Genomic DNA, 27539 nt, shown 5'->3' with positions numbered 1-27539 from the left:
TGTGTGTGTGTGTGTGTGTTATAATTATTCATAATTTTGCTATAGTAACAATAAATGTGGCAGGAACCTTGGTTACCATGGAAAACTTTTATAAAGGCCATCCTACAGCCTTTTCCCCCCTCAGACAGCACATTTATCTAATTGGTTAAACTTCTATATACTGTACAGTTCAGGAGCAGATGGCACTTCCGCCTGATTTGGCTTGTTTGCCACCGACAGCTTAAATAAGGGCTCGTTTTCACAGCTGTGCTCCGATTCCCCATTGATTCTCTATACAGCACTGCTGAGGAGGCCTGTTACACATGCATCTATTAGACGTCACTGATTATGTGACTCAAATTATCCGTTTTTAGCTCTAAAATATTCCTGGAAATGTCTCCTGAAGCGCTCAAAGGTGACGGCACTTCTGAAGCTAGAACTGCGGTTCACAATCATTGCAGGAACGAGAGAGTCGAAAAAACAGCTGGCTGCAGGACAGATTGAAAACAAGAGGTTGAGGAGAACGGTACGACAGCTGAATCACTATTTTTTGAACTCTCTCCCGACCTCTCCGAGACCGTGTCCCCGGAAGAGTCCTGATAAAGCTTCTCGCTGACGACAGATTTGAGCTATTTCGACAATCGCTAAGACAGGCCCATGAACACAGCATGCAGTTATTCTTGAAAGCAGTGTGGAGAGCCATTACTCGTATGTTTTTCATGGGAATGTGAAAGCTCGGTCTGTCACAACAGTGAGGCGAGGGAGTTATGATTTCTGCCTAATGGCACAATGACCAAAAAGCTGTTACTGATGAAGAGAACAAAGCTAATCAGAAAAATAGAGTTAGATAATGAGAAAATGAGGCATATAAGGAAAAATGGTAGAACAGAAAATAATTCAAAGCTGACTGCACATAAAATTTCTCACTTTGAGAACAAACTCAGGTCGTTCTCTCTTATCTATCTTTCAATGATCTTTCCAAGTTTGATCTTGCATATAGTTGTTTCTCAGCACTATAACAACCACTGAACAAAATGTGAGTGTCATGATATGTAAAGCTCCCTAGATAAAGCTAGATTTTTGCATAGTCTCGCATTGAATGAAGGACCTAAATATTATTGAGACTTGGAGACTTCAAAAATTAATCCGAAGCCATATATTACAGCATTTTTTTTTTTAGGCAGGATGGGAAACCTCTTGTGGCTTGTTACTTTAATATACGAGGATAAGGAGAGCTCTCTGTGTCAGAATGCAGAGAGGAAGGAGGGAAGTTACAAAGGAAAAGACTGTCAAGCGTTTGATCCACTGAAGCTAAATCGGGAGCCATGTGGCAAGCCTGTTGCTGACAAAGAGAGAGATCGAGTTGTTGCAATAGCGGCAGCAGTTGCTGTCTACATGAGGATGGATTTATTGTATAACCAAGACTTTCAAAAGCCTCCACAAAAGGATTTCTAACATAAATATGAAAGGACTATGGGAAAGGAATCTATCAGTCAGACCATCTGATTGACTGAACAAACGTCTGGCTATTTATCTGCAAGGGATGGTTAGCTAGTCATCCAGCAACTGACTAGTCAATAATAAGCCAAGTGGACAATTTATCTTTGAAAGCCTGTAAAGTTCTGTCTAGGTGTTTTTGAACATCCCTTTTAGATGTATTCTTCCAAACCATGCATGCAGCTGTGATTCCAATATACAGTATATATATATATTTGAAAATTGGAAAAAAGACAAAGGTAAAATTCTGTATTTAATGTCTTTTATGAAACAACTTTGAGGATTTGAGGATTTCAAGATTTGAGGATAAGAGTATAAGTACTTGATTGTGAGTATAAAATGTGAATATTGGTGCTGTCGGGCAGAAATCTCGTATCTTCAAAAACGCAATTTTTCAGGAAATGGGGAAAAGAAAACAATGTATTATTTAAATAATTAAACACTGTGTTGTCAAAGTTGATGTTGTGGCTTTATTTATGGTCATTATATATAACATTTTACTAAAATCAAGCTCAAATTAAGTTTTTGGAGAATTTCGCACAGGTTTTATCGTATAGTTTTTGTCCAATTCCATTGACTTGTATTGGATGAAAAACTACGATAAAACCTGTTGGAAAACATCTTTTGCAGCGATTTTTGTGTGAGCATATCAGTAAACACCCCTGACCACTCGGTGAGTTTCACGTCTTTGTAAACGAAAGTTTAATGCGTTTTAGGAAGGATTGTTCCAGTGCACCTATGCAACCATTCTGGAGGTGGGGGGGAAAGCGAAAGAAACCTAAAATTCTCGGGACAGCAGCATGTGTCCAAAATTTTATCTTAACCGTTCTATTTCATCAGAAACGACCTGTAAACAGGGCTTTAAGTGTAAAATACCGAACTTGTCCTTTAAAGACAAAGTGCTATGCAAGGCCATTTAAGACATAAAACATTAGCCTTTACATATATATATATATATGGAGATATGAGGTTTGACCGACAGTTTGAGGATCCAATGGAGTTACGAGGTTTAGTCACAAGCTTTACATAATTTTCATTGGTTAAATATTTGCAAACACAGATGTAAAGGTTGACCAATAGTATTGATTTATGGAAAAAAATTTGAATGGCGAAGACAGACACAGGCTGACAGACGAAAGAGATTGAATGAACGAACAAACGAACGATAGATAGATAGATAGATAGATAGATAGATAGATAGATAGATAGATAGATAGATAGATAGATAGATAGATAGATAGATAGATAGATAGATACAGTAGATAGATCTATTTTGATCGGAAACAGTAGTATAATAAAAAACTCCTGAGTGATTATGACAATTTAATACGCATGTGTATACACATATCATTTCAGTGTAGGCAGTCACAATTACGTAATTTGGAATGCTTTATGGGACTAGACGGACACTGCAGAACTCTTTTGCCGCAATTCCCATTTCAGTGCTCACAGTAATGTATCTGAATATGACGCCTCTATTCAGGAGAGTCTAGTACTTCACTGGGAATTCAGTATGGTGCCGTAAAATAAGAAGCTGAAATCACACTGACTTGTGCTTTCTCTACAAACATATATCATCATTTAACAACCTTGGACCTCACATTAGGTTCATCTTGAAAGGTTTATACAGTATCCTTAAAAATCTATTTCTCTATGGAGAAAATGAATGGGACTTTTACTTCCTGCAACCTACCGTTGCGCCTCCATACAGAGTGATAATTTGTAAGGATGTTGCTGCAATTGTGTATCTCTCTCTCTCTCTCTCTCTCTCTCTCTCCCTCTCTCTCTCTCTCCCTCTCTCTCTCTCTCTCTCTCTCTCTCTCTCTCTCGTGTGCATGTGCGTGTTTGGCGTGGTGAGGAGTGTGAGGTGTTTGATTGATCTTTACATTCTTCTCTTTTTTCCATACTTTATGGGGGTTTTTTTCTCACCGTAGTTTAAAATGAATTGTGAAGTAGTAGGAATTTGTTTTTTATTTTGGTTGCATCCATTCGTGGCCTCGCCTTCTAATGAGGGTACGCCGGTTTTCTCCATTGGAAATGGTTGCAAATGTTTTCCCGATCAAATTTGTACGGTGGAGGATGTACTTTTGGCTATGGGAAAGATTGTTGGCCATGATAAGATTGTTTCGGCGTCTAGGATGAACAAGGCCGTTGTTGTGTTTTTAGAAGATGAGAAATTTGTGAATGTGCTTGTAGAGAGTGGAATTGAAATGTTGGACACGTTTGTGCAGGTGACACCTTTGCGTTCCCCTGCGACGCGTGTCATAACGAAGCGATAATAAAATAACTAAGTCGCTTTGGTAAATTTGCGAGTGCAATTAGAGCTGTTCCGCTCGGCTGTAAGAACGATGCATTGAAGCACGTAACGTCTTTTCGGAGACAGGTTTTCATGTTTTTGCAAGCACAGACAAAGTTTTTGGAAGTGTCTTTCCGTATACAACACGGTGAAAGCTCTTACATGATTTTCGCAACAACGGAAAGTATGCGATGTTTTGAATGTGGGGACTTAGGTCACAAGAAATTGTTTTGTCCTCACAGAAAACAAAATGAGGAGAAAAGTGCAGAGACTGAAAACATTGAAATGAGAAATCAGTCGGATCGCGGTAAAACTGACAAAACTGAAAAAAGACCCACGCTTTTAAAAGAGACGTCGGCGCAATTGAAAAATAAAAAACAAAAAGTACAAAACGAAAAACAAACCGAGGAGACTCAGGATAAAAGCCCAACTAACACTGGACGTAGGCCTACTCATTCCCTTGAGAACATACTGCTTTCAGAAGGGCAGGTTGAGTCAGATAAGGAGCCAATGTCAAGATCAGAGGTGAGTGACTCTTCTTCTCCTAAAGTGCTTGATGTTTCAGGAGTTGTTGATCAGAGTAATATATGTGGCAAGGATATGGAAATTGAAAAGGCTTGTGGAAGTGGTTTACAATTTGTTGAGAATGACGATGATGATGTGTGTGTAGATGAATCAAGATGTGATAGTGACAGTTGTTCAGAAGTTTCTGAGTTTGAGTTGAGTCAATCATCTGAGGATTTGTAAACTGTGGAAGAAGTTAATGATTTTCTGGATCAAACAAAAGGACAGAAAGTTGATGTCCTGAAGTTTTTTCCTGATGCTGCCAAATTCTTGAGGTCAGTTATGAGTGTTCAGAAGAGTGTAGGTAGTGATGTCATATCAAAACAAAAAAGATTTCGTCTGAAGAAACTGGCTACAGTAGTTCGTAAAAGTTTAACAGGAAAGAGAAAGAATAAATAGGTTCACATGGTTATGGGTGCTGCTCTTATCTAGTTCCTTCTCTGTCTTTTTTCTTTCTTGTTTCTCTTCCCCTCCTTTAACATGCAAATCTTAAGAGTTAGTTCTTTAAATGTTAATGGAGCGAGGAGTAGAGAAAAACGAGGTTTATTAACTGAGTTTCTTAAGCTCAAAGAATCGCATGTAACTTTTTTACAAGAAACTCATAGTGATGAGAGTAATGAGGCAGATTGGGGATTGTGTTGGGAGGGCAGTTACTCTTTAAGCCATGGAACAAATTTAAGTGCTGGGGTAGCCATACTTTTTTCACCTTACCTCAATGTTGATGTATTGTCAAGCGTAGAATTAGAAAAAGGTCGCCTTCTTGTTGTAAAAACTAAAATTGATGAATACAATTTTATATTTGTTAATATTTATGCTCCAAACAGAAGTGCAGACAGAATAATTCTATTTAAAAGACTGAGTGAATATTTGAGAAATGTAAATGCTGGTGATTTCTTAATAGTAGGAGGTGACTGGAATTGTACAGTTGATTTTGCATTAGATAGGAATAATACTGAACCAGATTTTGAATCACCTGCTTTGTTAAAAAATGTTATCTTTCAAAACAATTTGTTGGATGTGTGGAGAGAGAGGAATTTAAAAGTAAAAAAATACACTTGGGTAAAAATTTCACAAGGGAGAATAAGTGCAGCTAGATTAGATAGATTCTATGTTTGTAAGAGAACTAATAACAGGGACTACGTTTACATGCAGCCAATATTCGGGTTATGGTCGGGTTAAGGTCACTATTTGGGTTTCTGAAACATTCGGAATAACCCGTTTACATGCGTGAGTAGAGAGAGTTACTCCTGTATACATGGAATTTGTAATCAATTGGCAATATCCCGATGTAAACGGCGACGCACGGTTAGCGTCTGGACGCACGGACAACGTTAAGACGCAATGTGCGTCATTTCCGATTCTTCTTCCTGTATCCAAAGGCAACAACAACAGCAGCAGCACGCGGATAATGAATAGTTCGGGGCAGATAGCGATCGCCTTTGTTTGCGCCTTCCTCCTCGCTCCAAAAGTGTGGTGCTGTGCTGCGTCTCGCCATGTTTACCTCTACTTCTTGTTTACTTCCGGTATACTGCACGCGGGTTTTTGTATGCGCCGTCTCTACTCAAAAGACCAAGATTCCTTGCGAATAGAACATGCGCAGAACACAAATCAATGTTCCTTTTGATGGGGATATGCCGATACGCGTTTACATGACCAAATATTCGGGTTAGAAAAGGGGTACCCCAGGGATAATATCCGGGTTTTTAAAAACCGGGATATGAGCATATCCGGGTTTTTGCCGGTGTTTACATGGCCGTAATTTACTTTGTCACAAACTCAGTGCAAAAGTCCTTACTGGAAATTGAATGTACGTTTATTTCAGGAGAAAGACTTTATTGAGAGATTTAAATGTTTTTGGGGGTTTTGGGTTTCTCAGAAATGTGAATATGAAAACTTAATTCAGTGGTGGGAATTGGGAAAAACACAAATTAGAATTTTTTGTCAACAGTTTTCTTCTTTCTCTACAACACAAATTAAGAGAAAAATCAACGAATTAGAAAAGGAAATTGTACAGATTACTTCGAATGTGGTGCTGCAACCAGATACTGTAATGACTGAGAACTTATATGAGAGAAGGAATACTCTTACATCTCTTTTACAAGTGCAAGCTAAGGGGGCACTTATAAGGTCACGTTTTTTGTCTGTGCGTGATATGGATGCACCAACTACATATTTTTTTAATCTTGAAAAAGTTTCAAAAAAGCAGAGTGTAATGCATTGTCTGACATTCCCAGATGGGTCTAAAACATCTGACCCAAAGAAGATGAGGAAAATTGCTGTGGACTTTTATTCAGAACTCTTTAGAGCTGAAAGCTGTGATTCACAGAGTACATCGGACTTGATTGAACAACTTCCTACTCTTAATGAAAAACAGCGAGAAAGCTTGGACAGTGTTTTTTTCTTTTCAAGAACTTACTGAAGCAGTACAACAGTTGAAACCTGGTCGTGCACCAGGTATTGACGGTCTGACGGGGGAATTCTATAAAGTCATGTGGGGAATCATAGGTAAAGACTTCTATGAGGTGGTACAGAAATGTTATGAGGAACAATATCTTCCCAGGAGTTGTCAGAGGGCTGTTCTTGTTCTTATTCCCAAAAAAAGGAGACATAAGTCTCATGAAGAACTGGAGACCCGTTTCCATCCTCACTACTGATTATAAAATTCTGGCAAAAGTTTTGGTCAATAGATTGAAGTGTGTTTTGGGTAATATCATTCATAAGGATCAATCGTATTGTATTCCGGATAGAACTATTTATGATAATATTTTTCTAGTGAGAGATTTACTGGATTATTGTAAATTAAATGGTATTAATTTAGGTCTTCTATCGTTAGACCAAGAGAAGGCATTTGATCGTGTAGATCATGAGTATTTATTTAGAACACTAAAAGCTTTTGGTTGCGGTGATGGTTTTTTATCCTGGATTAAGACTTTGTATACAAATGCTTCATGTTTAGTGAAAATTGGAGGAGACTTAAGTCCACCAATTCAAATGCAAAGGGGAATCAGACAGGGGTGCCCTTTGTCTGGGCAGTTGTATGCATTAGCAGTTGAACCTTTGTTGTGTTTATTTAGGAGAAATGTGTCTGGTATAAGTTTAGGAAACTGTATTCATAATGAAATCAAGCTGACTGCATATGCAGACGATATCACTGTTTTTGTCAAGAATCAAAAAGATGTAAACACAATTAGTCAGTGTCTATGTTTATATGAAAAGGCATCATCTGCTAAGTTAAATTGGAGTAAAACGGAAGCTTTGTGGTGTCTTGAACATTCAACAGAAGTTTTACCAGTTATTCCTGAAAATGTAAAATGGGGAAAAATAGGTTTCAAATTTTTAGGGATTTATTTAGGAAGTGAAGAGTTTAAAAAAAAGAATTGGGAGAATGTAAAGGATAAAGTATGTGCTAAGTTGTCTAAATGGAACTGGTTGCTGCCTCAGCTATCGTATAGGGGAAGGGTGCTGGTTATCAACAATTTAGTGGCATCCACCCTGTGGCACAGGCTAAATGTTCTGGACCCACCAATGGACTTTTTTGTGGATATCCAGAGAGTTCTTGTTAATTTTTTTCTGGACTGGAAAGCACTGGGTGAAAGAGGCAGTCTTGTATCTACCAGTTCATGAAGGAGGACAAGGCCTAATTGAACTAAAATCCAGGTATGCGGCTTTTCGTCTTAAGACTGTACAACAATTTCTTTACCATCAGGATCAGAACTGGATGGAAGTGGCGTGTGCCCTTTTGAGGAGGGTGGGTCGTCTGGGTCTCGACAGACATCTGTTCTTAATGAACTTGAAGAATATGGACCTTAACGGACTCACATCTTTTTATGCTTCAGCTTTACAAGTGTGGCAGATTTTTTCTGTGGAAAGAGTTAATGTCTGGACTTTGGAAGAACCTTTGTTTTTTAATGGACTTTTGTCGACTGAACTGCTGAATTCAGGCACTCTACGTAATAATCTGATAAAAGCAGGCATTTGTAAAATTGGACATTTAAAGATTAACAACCAGTGGATTACAGCGGAAGAATTGCATCTTAAAACAGACATTCGGTCTCTTCGAGTTCTTCAAAGATTGCTGGAGGAAATAAAGAATCTTTTGTGTCTTCGGATATTACATTTGGAGAACTTTGATGGATTATTCCCTGAAATACGTGTGTCTGCGGAAGTGGGAGATTGGGAAGAGACTGAAGGGAGTCTATTGACTTTTAGAACACCTGAACTTGGTAACTTTGAACTTCTTTCCAAGAAAGCCCTGTATACGATTTGTGTTAAGACTCTTAATCTAAGAGCTCTTGACAAAGTGATCGAGTCAAAGTGGATCGGAGTGGCTGAGCAAGGATCTTCCCCGAAAGGTAGTTGGAGGTCCCTGTACAAGAAGCCCACTGAGAAAAGATTAGGTGATTTTCAGTGGCGGATTGTACATTGGGCAATAGCCACAAACAGATACAAAGCACATCTGGATCCTTTGCATAGTGTAGAGTGTAGTTTTTGTGGGGAATCTGAAACAGTTAATCATCTTTTTGTTGAATGTTCAAGATTAAGTGGACTTTTTTGGTTGTTAAAAGAAGTTTGCCAAAGGTTAGGTTTTTTGTTTACTAATGGGTTATTTATATTTGGCCCAAAATATAGTGTTGCAAAAAAACAAAAAGTTGTATTACTGAATTTTATTTTTGGTAAAGCAAAGATGGCAATTTGGTTAACCAGGAAAAACAAGGTTCTTAATTTAAGTGGAGTAGATCCAGTGCATATGTTAAAAGGTTTTATAAAGGGACGCTTGATGCTGGAGTTTGCTTATTATGAAATGATCAATGATATTGAGGCCTTTTTTCTGATGTGGGGAACCGAAGGTGTGTTGTGTAAGCCCAGTGTAGGGCAAGGTTATCAGATAAGTTTTGGAGTGTTATAAAAGAGAATTTGTGTTGTATTTGATTATTTTTTTATTTTTTTCTATTATTATTATTTAATTATTTATTTTTTTTAAGGTGCTTGAATAATGTTTTAAGGTGTTGGATTTTATAATATTTCTTTTTTTGATTATGTTTTGAAGAATTTATTGCAAAATAAATCAGATTTTAAAGGTATCTCTCTCTCTCTCTCTCTCTCTCTCTCTCTCTCTCTCTCTGTTCCTCCATCATTTTAAATTCTCCAACCAATCTTTCTGTGAAGATTAAAGGTAAAATTAGAGTAAATAAACATTTGAACCAATACACTATACATTAAATCACTGTTTACAATAAACGCTTGGCCGAGAAACTTCAGGAATCCCAGAAAAGACCTGATCTACTGTATATAAGCACTTCTTTCAAATTGAGCTGAAAATGACCCAAAAATGCAAGGAAAAATAATAAATGACCATAAATTATCTAACAGGTCCTGCATTCAGAACGGTTGTGTTTACCGGCTCTTTATGAAATGATATGTAAATAAAAATCATGAGATTCTAATAAAAAATGTATCTTTGTATACAGTAATATGTACCGACAGTTAAGTCTATGAATTATTATTACTCGTGTGGTGAAATATTTATTTTAGCAAAGATGCATTGCTTTCATATACAGAATATTTAGACTTTAGACGTGAGGATGTGTATTCAGCAATGTCCAACAAAATCAAACATGGAATAAAGAACAAACTAACTTTGTCTGTTGTTCAAAAAGAACCTATGATATAATGATAATTCCATCTATATATAGAAACAATTGACCAGAAGTCCAAGAGAATTAATTGGAACCAATGTTTTCTGGTACTCATAGAATGGGTTCTCTGAGGTAAAGTTTCCTGTGCGATTATAGATAATGTATGAGAGAGAGAGAGAGAGAGAGAGAGAGAGAGAGAGAGAGAGAGAGATAGAAGCACTTCCCTTCTCTTGCCCTCGTTAGTGAACTTTGTGTGCATGCATATGTTTTCTAACTGCCGTGTTATTAATAATGATCCCCTATTCGTCTCACCCTCTGCAGGCATGAGAGAGCAAGTCTAAATGGGCAAGAGTGTGTGTTACGTGTGCATGCTAAAAACTCCCTGACGCTCAGCTTTTGACTACAAAGCAAGCTGGTGATAAATTATATAGTTAGTCAAAAACCGCACACCTGAGGACTACAGTGTAACTGACAAGGACTAAATAAATTACAGCAGCCCTGTGAACTTGAAGATGATGATGTCAAATCTATTCTAAACACTTCACTGGCCGAATTTTCCTTTTCTTATGTTGTCCTGGAAAATTGAACATATTGGGTACACTGTAGAAATAGATCTTTATCTATCTATCTATCTATCTATCTATCTATCTATCTATCTATCTATCTCTGTCTGTCTATGTGTCTATCTATCTGTGGTTCTATCTGTCTGTCTGTCTATCTATCTATCTATCTATCTATCTATCTATCTATCTGTCTGTCTGTCCACCAAATCACATCGGTGATCACTTTAGTAATCGTTTATCAACCACCCTAGCAATGCCTTTCAATGCCTTAGCACACACCCTAGCAACACCCTAGCAACCACTCACAACATCCTATCAACTACCTAGCAACCCTAAAATCCCTTTAGAACTCTCAATAAGCTGCATAGTACCACTAAAAACACCTTAACAACTGCCTAGCAACCACCCTGAAAGGAAATGCACTGCAGTGCCCTAGCTTACACTCACAGCACCATATCAACTTCATTGACCTAACAACAACCAGAACACCTTAGTTACCACCCAGATCGCCCAAGCAACATCCTAGCAATGCATTAGCAACCATTCAAGCACCATAGTAATGGCTTATATAGTAACGCAAGTACAGATGTAACTTCGTATAAATTCAAATGTATGCTTTAACCTAATAATAATAACATACATTATTAAATAAATACCTTCAAACTTCAAGATTTGACCATGCAACATTCAAACTATCTTTCTAGTTCACAACATTCAGACAGAGTTCACTGTATTTTACCTCAACTGCAGATTAGTTCAAGTGTAAACAGCAAACAAACTCGGGTACTGTTGTTGCTTTCAGCTGCCAAGAGAAGAGCATTGCTTATGTGCTGTCTCTGTAAAACGCTAATAGTTTTAAACGCACTGCACCATGTGTTACAGCAAAGCTTGTTTGTCTTCTATTCTGAAAAACAACGAAATTCCATTTCAGCCTCCCATTGTGACATAAAAAGCGTATTCATTATACTACAGAACAAACTGAGATGGGGGCGATCTGGATAGCCATCAGCTCCAACAACCCCATCTAGGGTGAGGGGTTGATGGGAGTTTGTGAAGATAGAGTTTATAGTTTTGACACGTTACATAAGCAGCCTCCTCAAAAGGTGTGTGCTCGGCACAGCTGTCAAATCTGAGAGGCATTTGGGCGGAAGAGTTTGCTGAGTAAATATCTCACATCATGCGATGAATTTTAACAGTGTGTGGCTCAGACTACACGCTCCTGTGTCTTATCCATCTAGACTGCAGCTGCAATAAGAGAAGCACGATTATTCCTCATTTAATTGACTTTTCACGCTACTAATCTGATTAAGATCACTAATCTCATATTAATCTATAATTAACCTATATTTTTAGATGCTATCTGAGACTGTTTCTCATTTTCACAATCTTATCACAATGAGACTGCATTTCTGGTTTAGTCTTCTACAAATACAACTCTGTTTTGAACACTCAGTTTAGAACCTTGCACAAAATAGCATTCAAAAGACTCGACTAAGAATTAATTTCAGTTAAGTTTGATGTTAGAATGTTGCAAAGACAACAACGTAATACTCTAACACAAATATGGGTTTTTACCTTTTTTATCAATATATTTTAAATAAGAGCATGTATTTTCCTCTCAATTCACCATCCTTGGAGCGTGTTGCAATGTTGTTTTAGGGTATGTTCACACTTGGCATGTTTGGTTCGATTACAACGATCTCTGGTGCGACTGCTCTGTTAGTGCGGTTCATTTGAATAAGTGTGAACGCTGCCATCCGACCCTGGTGCGCACCAAACAAGCGGACTGACACTGCTAAAAAGATGGGTCTCAGTCCACTTCTAAACAAACTCTGGTGCGGTTCGACTGAAATATGAATACAACACGGACCAAAGACATTAAACAAACAAAAACAAGACGAGATGTCACAAGATGTGACCCTAAAAAGGACAGAATGCTCAAGCATGGTTGCTTTTTCTCATCATCACAATGTTGTCCTTCACAGTTCAGTACAGGCATCAGAACCGCGTCTCCTCGCAGCAGATCTTCGTTTGTGTGTGTGTGACGGAGGGATTCCTGCCGCTGTTTTGACTCCTTTACACATTTTATAAGCTATTCACGAGTTGTCAGCTCTATCATATCCCATCATATGTACACACATACAGTGAGAGCATTTAGCCCAGCACACAGCATTGTTTTGGATGTTCGACAAGTTCCGTCGCAAAATATACATCTTTTTTTTTTTGTATCTTTAGGTTCGGTGTTAAAAATGTGAACGCTAAGCAAACCATGATTAAATGTATAATTTTCTTTTTTAGGTCTGGAGCAAATTAACCAAGAGAACCGAACTACAAGTGTGTGAACACACCCTTAGAGCCCTATTTTAATGATCTAAGTGCATGGTCTAAAGCGCACGGCGCAAGCTCACTTAGGGCGTGCCCGAATCCACTTTTGCTAGTTTAACAACGGAAAAAATGGTCTAAAAGGGTTGTCCCTATTCTCATAATGAGTAATGGGTGTGTTTTGGGATTTATGTGTGTTAAACCAATCAGAGACTCATCTCCCATTCCCTTTAAATGCCAGTTGCGCTCGCGCCATGGCGCGAATATTTACAAATAGCGATATTTACATGACGGAATTTGATAGTGGAAAGAACGAAGCCGTCTCCAGAGCGCAAATGGAACTGCTCGTGCGCGAGGTAAAAGTGCGCAAGCAGTCCATCTACGGGACAAGCAGGATTCCACCGTATCTTTACGTACACAATAATAATCTTTTACATTGTAATCATTTTATTTTAAATATTTGGTTTGTGTGCTGCTGTGCGTTCCTGTGTGTTTAATAAGCTGAGTGTACGTGCGTTGTGGACCCGCCTATAGGCGCACATTACTAACGCGCTCATTAAATAACAAAAAAAATATTGCGCCATTGACTTTAGAGCAGGTTTCAGTTGGTCAATGGCGCAGTCTATTTCTGTTGCCTCAAAATAGCAACGTGCCAATAATGTGCCAGAACACACCTCGTTTTCAGACCAGCATATGCCCATGGGCGCAAAAATGGGCGCAAATGCATTTGCTATTTAAACAACATGGCGCAGGACGTGAAAATGATAACTGCGTCGGACTGAAACTAGCAAAAAATACTTGCGTCGCGCTTGATGCTGCATTGTGCCAGGTGTAAGATAGAGCTCTTAGAGTTTAACTCAAACAATACATCTTAGCAAAACATCTACATTTTAGAACAGCCCTGCACTGGGAGGGTGCCTATGTCATCTTAAAATGCTGTCTAGGTAGGCAATTCACTAGGTTTTGGAACAGAGCTATTGTAACTTTACCAACTAAACTCAACTGAACTTAGACTCATCTTAAAGCAACAAATTTAAGTAGCCTAAAGATATTCCCGAAGGCAAGAGTAAATGGCACCTCAGATAAAATTATTCAGTAACTTATGAAAGTTAGATACATATCTGAAAAAGTTTCTGGATAATGAGGTTTTGTTTGGTTTTATAACGCTCCAGCTGAGGACATCAAAGTGAAGGATGATATTGTTTCATAACAGAGACACAGAGCAGAATGAGGGACAAAACAACTCAATCTTCTTAAGGTTGTGCTCTACTCTCTATTAGTAAAGCCTCATTACCTATGACCATTTACACAAACACAAAACAACTTCATCCGCAAAAGTTCTTGCAAAATAATCATCTTTTCAAAACAATTGAGAACAATTTACACATCCATTTAAACTCATTAAAAGAATATTCCTGGTTAAAAATGAAAGGAGTGATTACATAAATTAGTAATTCTGTGCAGAACTGTGCAGACGTTATTACTAACATCACATATAACACCTTAAAGCTCTATGGACAGCAATCATTTTGACTCCATTAGTATACAGTAATTTTGTAACAATGTAAGTCTGTTAGATGAATACCGCAATACGTCATACAAACATTTAAAATATTAAACTCTTACACTGTTCTGACAGTATAAACTCTTAAACATTACATGTTAGCCTCCAGTTTTTTTTTTGTACCACTATTCTGCAATACAGCTAAATAAATAAAATTTGATCCCAGTTTACAGAGTTTACAGTAAGGTATATTTAACTCAGAATATTCCTTTAATGAATACATTTACCACTTTCATGAGCGCTAATGTTGCATTTTTATAATTGAAGCGCTGCTACCAAAATAGATCTGCATAATGCAGTATTAATTTTTCATTGAGGATGCAAAAGAAAAAGACAAAAACCGAGTTTGACAGCAGCCACACTTTGTTCTCAAGCTTTTGCTGACTCTTACTGCTCTCTCTGGACACAAGTGCCAAGATTCCCCTCAGCGGGGGTTGGATTAATTAAAGATTAATTAAAATGCCAGAAACCTTTATTTATTATGACAAATAGCCCAAAGAATGTTGTAGAAGAAGCGTCAAGGCTTTTTTGGGGGCGACAATGATGAATTTAATCAACTGTGCTAACATTTTGGAAATTTATACCACTTAACAATGTAATCCTCTTCCTGGAGTTCAGCACAAACATGGTTATAGCTTTCGGGGAGTCAGCATTTGTTGTGGAACTATTATGAACCGTTAAAGATTTAATTCCTGGTCCTTGACAGCCATTTTTAGGAATAATAAAAGCATTCTACAATATAAATGGTGAATTCCAGGGAAGATATGAGTTGAATTGAGCCTTGCAATTTCTTTCAGTGGAGCGGAGACAAAAGGCCCCAAGGATAACTGTTGAATACAATCAAAGACATTGTAAGGAGGACCAGAAAACAAGGGAAAATTGAATGTGAAAAACAACATGGCTGCGGTGGAAGTTTCGCCTTTCAATTACACAAGCCAATTGGGCGTCAGCTGGTCTGTACAACAGTCCTAACACCAGAACATGCATGAACATTAGCTGAACCAACTTGAAAATTATAGTTTTATAGCCTGATTTGAGCTAAAAAGTGTGTGTTTGTGATAAATGATTGACACATGAGCTTGGTAAACTGTTTTAGACCATTTTGGTGGTATTTTCTATCTATTCCTCAAATGAAGCTATCCTATGACCTCAACAAACGTAACAATATAGTGCACAAGTCTCATAAGGAGTACTTTTGAGTCCTCTTTAAGCTATAAAACTCCAATTCACTGTACCTGCATTACAAAAAATCACCCTGCTGTATGTGTTCCACAGAAAATTTAAGTAATATGGGTTTGGAATGACATGAAAGTTTTTGGGTGAACTATTGCTTTAATATCTAGATAAATATCATTAGAGCAAAGTAAAGGCTGCGGAAAAGACTTCTCTGAAATGTCATATAAGCGACACAGGTTATTACCTTCCCAGCAGAACGCTGGACGCACGGTGATGGAGAGCCATGCCTGGTTTACCGTGGTGCATCCCATCAAAAGCCTGACACTGAAAAAAATGGAATGAGTTTCTGTAAAAACTGGGCACATAACCTCTGCGCTCTCAAACGGTGGACTCCATTTTCCCACCTCATTGCTCTCAATATGATTGATCCTCCCATTACATGAGGACACAGGGATCAAATGAAACATTACTAATGGAGACAGTGTATATGAGGGCTCAGGTTCGCCCCCTACTGGGACTGCTAAACTGTTGATGTATAATGGTGGTATTTAACTGCAGTGTGCATCACAGGTGTATTGAGCACTGAAGTTAGTCATGGGAGTCATGGGGACTAAAATGAGCGTGTAGTAAAAACTGGCATCCACAATATTATTACAACATAAAGTGCCCATATATGCTATTTTAAAGGCTCCGAATTTTGTTTTGGAGGTCTTCAACAAAAGGTTTACATGCATCCAAGGTCAAAAAACACTTGAATTTTCTCATAATATACATTGCAGCATCAACTGTTTTCTCACAGTGATTCGGTCCCTCTAAACCTCTCCTTCCCGAGAGCCTACTCTGCTCTGATTGGTCAGTTGGCCCAGTTTGTTGTGATTGGTCTACCGCTTACAAAACGTTGGAAAGGAAACACCCATTACCATATTTGAATTTGGCGTAGGTTTTGCCGTATCAACAAGCAAAGTGGATTTGCTTTCGAAGCACAGAAAACAGCGGCTTCTTGACATGTCAACAACATGGACCAAGCTCTTCCAGGCCTCAGCTACAACTATAGTGTTTGAGAGAGTAGATGTTGTTCACAGGCAGCCAATGAAGACCATAGACAGGCATTATGCAATTTTTTAACAAATCTATGGGTTCAAGCAGGAAGTAAGACTGGAATTACTGACAAATCTTTTCAGGCAGTTCAGAATCGGTTCTTTCTTTTGGAAGACTCCATTTGTCATGCATTTTGATATTTGAAACTATTGTTTAAAGTTTTCTATTTTAATATATTTTAAAATTAAACATTTTCCAGTGATGATGGCAAAGCTGAATTTTCAACATCATTACCACAGTCTTCAGTGTCACATCATCCCTTTAGAAATAATTCTAATATGCTGATTTGGTGCTCAAAAATCATTTCTTATTATTATCAATGTTGAAAACAGTTGTGCTATTTAATATTTCTGTGGGAAAAAAAATCTGTATTCTTTGATGATTAAAAAAAGAACAGTATGTATTTAAAATATAAATTTTTTGTAACATTATAAATGTCTTTCCTTGTCACTTTTGATCAATTTAATTTTCATCCTTTGCTGAATAAAAGTATTATAAAGTATCTGTCACCCAACCTGGACCATTTTTATGGGTCTCTCAGTATTTCACCCTCAACGTCCCCATTTTCTTGTCTTATCTGCTTCTCTGTACCAATCAAGCAGTAAGCGCTTCTCTCTCTTTGCCCCCTTTTTATCATTCCCCTCACGACAGCACTGATGGAGTGAAATGCTTTCTCCGCTCTCGCCCGCCGTCGTTGTCCTCAACATGACCGCCCATTCCTCTTGTCCCACCTCTCTTTGCTTTCATGTGTTGTTCCCTCCCTCATTTACCCTTGGGGAATGTGTAAGAGGGTATGCTAACATTTGTAGTTCAGACAAAAACACATTCAGAATTTCTCGAGTTGCAGGATGACTGTGTGAGTACATCATTGTCAAGTGTAGCTTTTGGCAAGAGTTACGATGACTTGTGCCAAAACAGCATTGTTGTTTGTGGTTGTGTATGACGACGACACCTGGGAGTCATACGGTCCGTGTTCAAAATCAGCTTCAAAGATTGCAGTGCCCATGTGAAAACCATTACAATTGGGAGAGCCAATCATAAGAAACCTAGTCTCAAATGACTAAGCAGTTCCCATGGCAATGGCATGCCTTTGTGTTGATGAATGTATAAGGTTGAAGAAAGACCTCTGTAATAATGCACCTTGCAAATCTTTGATTCAGATAAGCCAAGCACACAACCGTTATTGTATATCAGCATGGCTAAGGTCATAGCTTCAATAAATTCTGTAAACAAGAAGTTAATATAGAGTAATATAAAATACTACAAATAAAAGTTGTCAAAAAAGGGTAAAAAACTGTTCCACCAATTTTGTTTTAATCATTGCACTACTATGATACAGAATCAAAAGATCTGAAAAGAAGATCAAAAGAAGAAAAAAGGAAAGAGAAAATCATAGGTAGGGAAGGAGGGTCAAAATTTGTGAGTGGAAATATGTTTGAGCTAGAGACTCTTATTGCAAGAGTTATATTAATATAATCTTAATATCAGTTGTGAATATGGGTGTAAAGTGCATCACAATGCCATGATCATTACTATACCATTAATATACTATTACACATTTAATTCTTATTCAATAATAAAAACAATTATTTTCAAAAACATGCCCGCACACACACCAGTTCACACTGGTGTGAACTGTGTGAACTGTGTGAAATGCCCGCACACACACACACACACACACACACACAGACAGACACTAAATATAGATCCCCTTTGGTGTGAACTGATGCAGCGGTGGCAAACACAATATATTAAACATTATAAATTTGTCTTAGCATGGTTTTGAAAAATGATTATAAAGTGTACCAAATTACTTCAGATCAGATTAAATTGTGACAAAATTTCTGATTTTGTGATCGACTGCATAAACTTGCAAAGAATCATAATGAAAAATATTTACATGTTGTGAAGTACTGAAAGTACGCAGTGGTTAAAGCAATTGAAACAAAATTCGACGCTATTTAAAATAAAAATAGCTTTACTACAACTTACAAACAAAAATAATAAAATTCATCTTTAACATAATTTAAAAAAATTGATATAAATGTCCATAAAATATTACGGAAGCCCTGAAAAAAAATTCTAGTATTTCGAGATTAAAGTCGAAACATTTTGAGATTAAAGTCGAAACATTTTGAGATCAAAGTCGAAACATTTCAAGATTATTTCGAGATTAAAGTCGAAACATTTCGAGAATAAAGTCGAAACATTTCGAGAATAAAGTCGAAACATTTCGAGAATAAAGTCGAAACATTTCGAGAATAAAGTCGAAACATTTCGAGAATAAAGTCGAAATATTTCGAGAATAAAGTCGAAACATTACCACAATACAGTCTTCTGTAGAAGTTAGTGTGTGCATTCATAACGGCGCGCGTCCACTGGTGCATAGGGCGTGTTTCCAATTCAGATTTTTTGTGTGTGTGTGTGTGTGTGTGTGTGTGTGTGTGTGTGTGTGTGTGTGTGTGTGTGTGTGTGTGTGTGTGTGTGTCTGTGTAAAGAAATGCGCTTGTGAAGTCGAACTGCCTCGGACATGGATCTACACAAAATAGTAGCTTTTTACTTTTATCTGGGCTTTCAACAAAAAGAAAATTCGACAGGTGCCAATCTACCAACATGCATTACCATGGCATTGCCTATAGACGAGCACACAGACTCCGCCGGAGTAGGTTCACAATCTGGTCGAAACTTTATGTGGTAGTGTTTTGACGTGTTTTCGTGCCCGTCTATAATAGGCAACACTACCTGGGTCGAAAACACTTAACAGTAACCGCACTGTTTCCCTCTTCACCGTAAATACGTTCTGGATACATTTTAAGTGCATCATTCTGTATCCAATCATTTGGCCGGATCCCGTGATTTCCTCAAATATAATAACCACTGGTGGTGGTTGAGGAGAGATTCCCTGAAATGATTTTAAAGTGCTTTTAAGTGTAGGCCTACAGTAGACATATGAAGTGCTATATAAATGCCATTCATTCATAAAGCTGGATATCTTGATCCAGTCTGAAAAGTGTTTTCGCCTGTAGGCTAAAGTCTATTCCGGCGCAGTATATTTTATAACGTCCTATAGCCTAATGCCATGTTGGTAGACCTGTAGATTTTCCTTTTGTTGAAAGCCAAGATAAAAGTAAAAAGCTATTATGTTGTGTAGATCCAGTTTACACACACACACACACACACACACACACACACACACACAGACACACACACGCACACACGCATGAATGCCTGTGTGGCAATGTGAAATAACGGCAAGCACACACGCAACTTCTACGGAAGACTTTATTCTCGAAATGTTTCGACTTTAATCTTGAAATATTTTGACTTTAATCTTGAAATATTTCGACTTTAATCGTGAAATATTTCGACTTAAATCTCGAAATATTTCAATTTTAATCTCGAAATATTTCGACTTTAATCTTCTTCTTTTTTTTTTTACGTTGCGGTTCAGGGCTTCCGTAAAATATTAATGATTAATAACTGCTAAAAAAGTTAGTTGCTACATGTACTTAGGCTTATACTCCAGATTTATGGTGTGTGACAACTGAGACACACACATCTAATGTTTAGTAGCATACCATAATCAGCGTGTGGTCTGGTGAAGGGTGGTGTGTGTGTGTGTGTGTGTGCGTGCGTGCGTGCGTGCGTGCGTGCGCGTGTGTGTGTGTGTGTGTGTTGCCAGACAGGGTGCTACTGATGTCTGATGCCACTAAGGCTTGAGGGCAAACTGAGATGCCCGTCTGGGGCTCAGGGGAATGTTACACACACACGCACACACACACACGCAAGCAGGAGCTGGCTTAGCTTGTCACTTCGTGTTGGATTGAAGGCTGAAAACATCTAGCTGGAAAACAGTGTGTCATGTGTTTACAAACGCTTATAGTCACGGTGATAACATCCAGCAATGATATGAATAAATAAATACCAGCGTATCCTCACCTTTAGTATGGCAACAAAATGTGCGTGTGGGTATGTGTGTCGAAGTGGATGGAAGAGGCGTGTGGTAAGAGCCAAACACCACAGGTACAGGTCAAAGCAATTCACCCTCAGATAATTAAAGGTAGATACACTCTCGACCTTCTGGTGCGTATGCTTACAGGCATGTTTGTGTGCTTCTGTGATGCTTAACGCTCTTTATGAAGAAAATGTTGCACGTTTAATAGCTAAATAAGAGAGTCAAAACACATTACAGTCATGGGATGTTGACTTCTATTATAATAACTACACTCTAACCCTACCCGTATTAAAGATATCACTTCATCTACTGTTTTAATGGTGCAGTAAGCGATTTCTGAAAAACGCTGTTGAAAGTGGATCGGGCCGAGCACCAAAGCACACTTCTAGCCAATCAGCAGTAAGGGGTGTGTCCATTCATGAGGGGGGAGGTGGGCGGAAGGGCGGCGGGCAGCTTACCATATATATATATAGAGTCAAACCAAAATTTATTCAGACACCTTCAACATTTCTCACATTATCACAGTTTATTCGCTATAGTTTAGAAAATGGTAATAACATATGACAAGAACTCAGAGTTATCAAATCAGCAGATATTTCACTGGTTTTGGCCATTCTTCTGTTAGACTCTCACAAATGAATTAGGTTGAATAGCTGTCAGCTGTTAAATTTAAGTACACAATTAGATAATACCAATTAAGGTCAACCAATTACCAAGCAATGCTTAATTTTGTTCAGTCTGTGGTGTAAAAAGGTCGCATTAGCAATTTAAGAAAAAACACTAAAGCAAAACATGGTCAGGTCAAAGTGTCTGAATCATGTTTGGTCCCAAATGTTTATAAATTTACTGGTAGTCCACTGTATGAAGAATTTGTTTGGGTATAATATGTCACAGTTTACTTTATTTTACTATCCTTACTTACATAAATGACCTATAGTGTCCTGAATCCACACAGTTTTCCTAAGTACAGTATACACATACATATATATATATATATATATATATATATATATATATTAAAAACATGGTATTTCATGGTACATACCAATTTTTTTTACATGTACCCAAGAAATATCATGTTCAAAAATAGCCCCTCCAATTTCCTTTCTCTATCTCATTTTGCTTTCCATTCCCCAGATCTCCATTTCTACAGTCCTATAGAATAATAAACACACTATTTGTGCACACATTTATTACAGCAACCTGCCCTCAAATCTCCCACTGTAGTTATTTTAATGAGGGTCTAACGCTGACTTGAAGCCCTCAGTGAGAGTGTGTGTATGTGGTGGGTGTTTGACAGGAAGACCTAATCACTGTGATACATCAAAGCACCAGGCCCGCTCTCACTGAGACAAATTCAAGCTCTGGAGAGACTAACACTACAGCGCTATACATTATACATGAGATTAGACCCGAGCCATAGGGCCCTTAATCAAGAGCAAGAAGAATTCTGCAAATCATAAAGTATACAGAACAATGAGACATGGCGCTGCTACATCACATCAACTTCACACACACACTCACATTTTTAAGGGGAAATCTACATTCATCATTAATTGGTGGCTCATTAAAGAGAGGCTCACCAGATAAACATGGTCAACAGCCTTTTATATCTGTCTCCTTCTCCTTTACACATGCGCACACACATACACGAGGGAGATCACAGTGAATTATAGCATGGATAGGAAAAACTAGACATAAATAGCAAAAGAGTGTGAAACAAATTAATATGTATGATGGTGAAATGACCTTTAAGAGCCTCATTTAAAGCCTTAACAGTGCAGATCACTTGCCTTAGATGGAGTATGTGTGTGTGTCCTATTTGACAATCATTTCATTTGAATAATATTCTGTTATGCAGGGCTCAAAAATAAGGATGGTCCGATGGCCCGGGGCTATTGTGAGAGTGACTCCAGCCAGCTGACAGTACTGCAGTGTCACTACAGTGATTTTATGCCTTGCAAACTTAAGTATTGGATTTTCTGTTTTGTAGGGCCTCGTCCAAAGATTTTTCCAGTCGGCTAGTAGTCATTCATTTAAGCCATTAGTAGACTAGTCGCATGTTATGCTATTAATTTAATTACTTAAATATACACTTGTGGGGTGGAAAATCACTCAGTTTGAGTGAGAAAGATTACAACATTGCTAACATTGTTCTACATTACAGAGAAATACTAAACCACAATAATGAGCCATTAAAATATAAATTAAGCGCTCAAGCGTACACATAAAGCTTGCTGCAGTGACCCGGCAAAAGTAGCGATTATGAATTTATGGAAAAAAACTGAAAGGGGACTGTCTGAACATTTTAATAATTTAGCAATAAATGACTGTTTTCTGACGCTGACTCGTCATCTCCACAGTGAAGTGGATGCACAAGTTAAACATCACGCATTAAGCACTGTACTAATTTACATAATAGAACACTTGGTTATGCGTCTAATAATAGTGCACACTAACGTTAGAGCGAGCGGCCATTTAAAGTGGCTAACATTAGTCTACTACCATGTTTCAAATAATAAGCCATGTTTTAGGCTGACACATGATAGGCAAATATTTGGTTTTCCTGCCATAAGTAAATTGTAGTGTTGTCAAAAAATAAATATTTCTCGATACATATCGATACTGAAATATCTGAAACGCTTCCAGCTCTTATTTTCCGCAGAATTGATACACGATACCGCTTTCTCGCCCTCTCATCTCTCCAATAGCGAGTTGACACACAAACCCGCCTCCTCTTACTCACTCGTTTCATTTGCTCGCTCCGGATTAATATTGTTGGGGTTACAGGGCTTGAATTTCAGCTAGCATTGAGCGTAATGGACTTAATTTGACTCAGATCGACAGATTCGACTCGATTTTGTGCTCACTCACAAAGTGCGCGCATTTAAAGCCGCCTCTCAGTACTATATTGAGGGGTTTTTCGCTACTTATTGCACTTAAACAGTCTAATACACACAATGTCAGAATGCCAGCCTTGACAAATATTCACCTAGACAGTCAGTTATGTTTTAAGTCAGGTCACCTTTATTTGTATAGCGCTTTTTACAATACAGATTGTTTCGAAGCAGCTTTACTGTGATAACAGGAAAATAATGCAACAAAGTTTGTTTCTGCAGTACAGCAGATCTAGAAGAAAATAGCACGATAGTCCAACTTAGGTTCAGTTATGGTTCATTTTTCTTTTAAAAATGTTATCAATTTAGTTAATTTATATATATAGCCTGTAACGAGTGGAAATAAGGTGTGGCCCCTTTAAGAGCTGCGCGCACCCCATGTATGCAGGTTGTTTCTGTTTGATGCTCATCAGTCATTTTAAGTTATTTTGTTTATTAAGTAACGCTGTGGACGGTAGAACGTGTGACAGACAGTTACACGAGTTTGATTGGGGAATAAAGTGCGAATTGTGAAATGCCAATCGCCTCCGTGAGTCTGTCTGGCCTCTACAATGACTCCAACTAAGTGAGCTAGCTATCAATATTTTTCCTCCGCACACAGCGCTCTGGAGAAAACAGTGATGTCATCGTCACGCTCAGTTCAGTTCTCATTTAATGGTGTCAATGCAGGCAGATCAATAATATTGTAGAATATTAAATGTTAATGCTTAAGCTGTAAGCAGCTGAGAAAAAAAACGCATGTAAAGTGTAAAATGGATCTGTGTGTCAGGTCTTAAAGTGACAGCACCCTAATATATCTGTTACCAAATTATGAGATAATATTAAAAAATATGTATAGCAGTTTTTCTCCATGGTATGGATGTCAAGTGATGGCCAGTGAAAATGCTAGTAACTTTGGAAAACCACTAATATATATATATATATATATATATATATATATATATATATATATATATATATATATATATATATATATATATATACATAGATACACACACACACACACACGCAAGCATACATATTTTTTGTGGTTAAACAAAACCTTATAATATCCTTAAAATATGCATTAAATACTTAAATGTATAGAAAAAGGTCTCATCATTCCTATGTAGTTTATTTTAAATTTCTGGTTACAAAAGCTTGTGGTGATGCATACAGTATGAAGCCATTGTGCTGCAGTTAGACAGACAGCATTAGGCTTTTTAAAATCTATACACGAGTCCATTTAGCACGCTGCTAAATAAATCTACCTTCTCTCAGAGGAGTCTAGCATGACCGCTAAAGAGCAAACATCAGGACATCTAGTGCAAGCACTCTGGGAATGATCTCTTCGGTCCACTTTTCCACTGAACGGGTTTCATTTCCCTTCTCTGGCACTACTGTAGGAGCAATCATACCCCTTCACATATCAAAGACAACCATTGTTACACTATATATATTCAATACTACGTAAAAAAAATATATATATTTTTGGCCCATTTTTTCAAAGACAAGGACATTTATTTTTAAACGTTATAAAACTAACCATATTGACTACACTGCTCACTGCCTTAAAGGGATGGTTCGGAGTAAAATCAACCAAGGGTCCTTTGCACCATGACATCGCCGTCAGGCAAGTGTTATTTAAATAAACTCCTGATGTACTTACAAACTTTCCAATGCCTCGTTTTATGAGTACAGAACCTATTTGTACTACTGTAGAAGTTTGGTACCATTCTGGGGTAATTTAAGAGATACATCCTTGGATCTGTTAGCGCCTGCACTAAGCCATCCGGCTGATATCTCGAAATAAGCTCTAACTTTAAAAATGTTCATCCAAGGGAAAAAAAGGCTTCTGGGGGGGTGTTTGGCTCGATGTCATGGTGCAAAGGACCCTAGGTTGATTTTACTCTGAACCATCCCTTTAAGGCTGTAGCTACATTAAAAGATACAAACACAGGTGCACACAAGAAACTTTCACATAATATACCTTTGAACATAGAGCCATAATTGTTGTTACAGCCCAGCATTAAATTGACATTCACAATATTCACATACTCATATTTTTGTGCTTTTTAGTAGCATAACTGGCATTCGTCTTTCCATCTGTAGAACTAAAATATTGATCAAAATTCAATTATTTGTTTGTTTCATCACACACACACAAAAACTCTTGTAAACTCTCGTTAGATGCATTTAAATAATACATTGTTTACAAATGTATAGCATGTACAAATTTTATATGGCTGTTTATATATTGGGTTACACTTTATGGTGGTCTACTTTAGACATATAACTAAGTATATTATTATTATATTTGATGTATAATTATGTATAATAGTATTATATTAAATTATATTATATTAATTATATTATTATAGGATGAAAAATGCTGAGATGTTTTTCACTATATTGCCCAGCCCTACTTGTTGTTGAGCAGTACTAAATGTGAATCCATTACAGCTGAGGATGTGTGACCTACTTAGGACTGACACTCTCTCTCTCTCTCTCTCTCTCTCTCTCTCTCTCTCTCTCTCTCTCTCTCTCTCTCTCCCTCTCTCTCTCCCTCTCCCTCTCTCTCTCTCTCTCTCTCTCTCTCTCTCTCTCAACTCTCGAAGGTAGTGCCCGTGGGTTCCACTCTGACATCAAAGGTCTGTTTGCCACCCACTCCTTTTAGTGCTTGTTGGAAACAAAAAAAAAGTCTGTAACTAGAATGTTGAGCACACAAGTGCAGTATGCCAGGTCTGCCGTCCTCTATTATTCAGTAGCTAATAAACAAGATTTGGCTAATGCGGTCTCTTAACAGTGCTTTGATAAGCAGTGTGACATTCCCATCTGTTTCTCTCTTGTTCTCTCTCTGTTGAGAAAATTACGAACTCTAAAAAAGAAAATGAGTGGTTCATGCACAACATTTGCTAGAATGATGCCAGGATGTTGCTAGAGTGGTTTCAAGAGTGTTGCTATGCAGCTGTTAAGGTGTTGCTAGGTGGCCCAAGTCAATAGAACCTAATCTCAAGTCTCCATGTAGGAAGGGAATCATATCTAGGGACCAGAATATCAGAGTAATTAAATTTTTCCACCAAGTCAGATCTCTTAGAAAAGTAATACCACACCTCTGCTCAAGCTGTACGATTTGAGGTATCCTATCCGTTGCACAAAAGGAGTGGGATGAGTTACATGCCAAAGTTTATTATGTTTAAAATGATAATCAAACGAATTGGATAACAGAATCTATTTCCATCTCACAGATGGCTGCACAGCACTGGGAAATCAGGTTATTCTGACTACTTTCCCAAATGTAAATTATGTTATTATCATCACATTTTGACAACACAGACCCAGGGAACATTGCATAGTGCCGCTAAGAAACATTGTACTTTTAAGGGTATAATAGACAACATACTAGCACACAAGACTGAAGTATAAAGTATATATGTATGTTTTGAAGTATACAGTAAGTATATTCATGTAATTTCTGTGTGCACAGCATGACCTAGTAGATTTAAATGTGCATTATACAATATGTGTCCCACAATGGACTGCACTCAACTTGAGCTTCCATTTCCAGTGAGATATATCAATCAACCACAAATGTTTTATAATCTCCTTGAAAATTTGACTGGATTGCCAAGAGTTAAGATATTTTTTATAAAACCCCACAAATCCAATTTGATCATAATCCACAAAATGGATTAAAACTGCAAAATAACGTTTTATTTTCAAAACCATTTTCTAAATACACAGTTCTGCATACTACATTTGAAATATTTATCATTCCGTTGAGCTTACCTTTTCACATAAGCTACTATTTAAGAAAAAATATGAAAAAATTCACAAGGTTAAACCTGAAGGAAAGGTCTGGTTTCAAATGAGCATTTAAAAGTATTAAAATAAGGGTAATACGAAGCTGCACTATGGTAAAAAAAAAATAAATAAAAATAAACTGTTAAAAAGACATATTTTCAATCTCTATTCAATGTAGAAAATGTACTTGTATGCCTATAACCTACAAA

General features: G+C 37.6%; 1 protein-coding gene and 1 long non-coding RNA gene across 5 annotated transcripts in view; one reads left to right on the top strand and one right to left on the bottom strand.

The window, feature by feature from the left end:
* The window catches only part of magi3b (membrane associated guanylate kinase, WW and PDZ domain containing 3b), a 133083-nt gene that overhangs the window by 63545 nt on the left and 41999 nt on the right, over nt 1-27539 (bottom strand). The window contains exon 2 of one of the 4 annotated variants that reach the window (XM_082189596.1): nt 15842-15921. The exons of the other annotated variants lie outside the window; for them this stretch is intronic. Coding sequence (XP_082045722.1) covers nt 15842-15908 — 67 coding nt within the window. The 5' untranslated portion in view covers nt 15909-15921. The remainder of the gene's footprint in view (nt 1-15841; nt 15922-27539) is intronic. 4 annotated transcript variants of the gene reach the window in all.
* LOC309513707 lies at nt 18914-19565 on the top strand. Its single transcript, XR_014211524.1, has 2 exons — nt 18914-19131; nt 19194-19565. It is a non-coding gene; the product is annotated as an uncharacterized lncRNA (long non-coding RNA).

This window comes from Leuciscus leuciscus (genome assembly GCF_965113295.1).
Source record: "Leuciscus leuciscus genome assembly, chromosome: 14".
Classification (NCBI taxonomy): domain Eukaryota; kingdom Metazoa; phylum Chordata; class Actinopteri; order Cypriniformes; family Leuciscidae; genus Leuciscus; species Leuciscus leuciscus.
The sequence above is the reverse complement of the archived record's forward strand: the minus strand, read 5'-3'. Positions and strand labels throughout refer to the sequence as shown.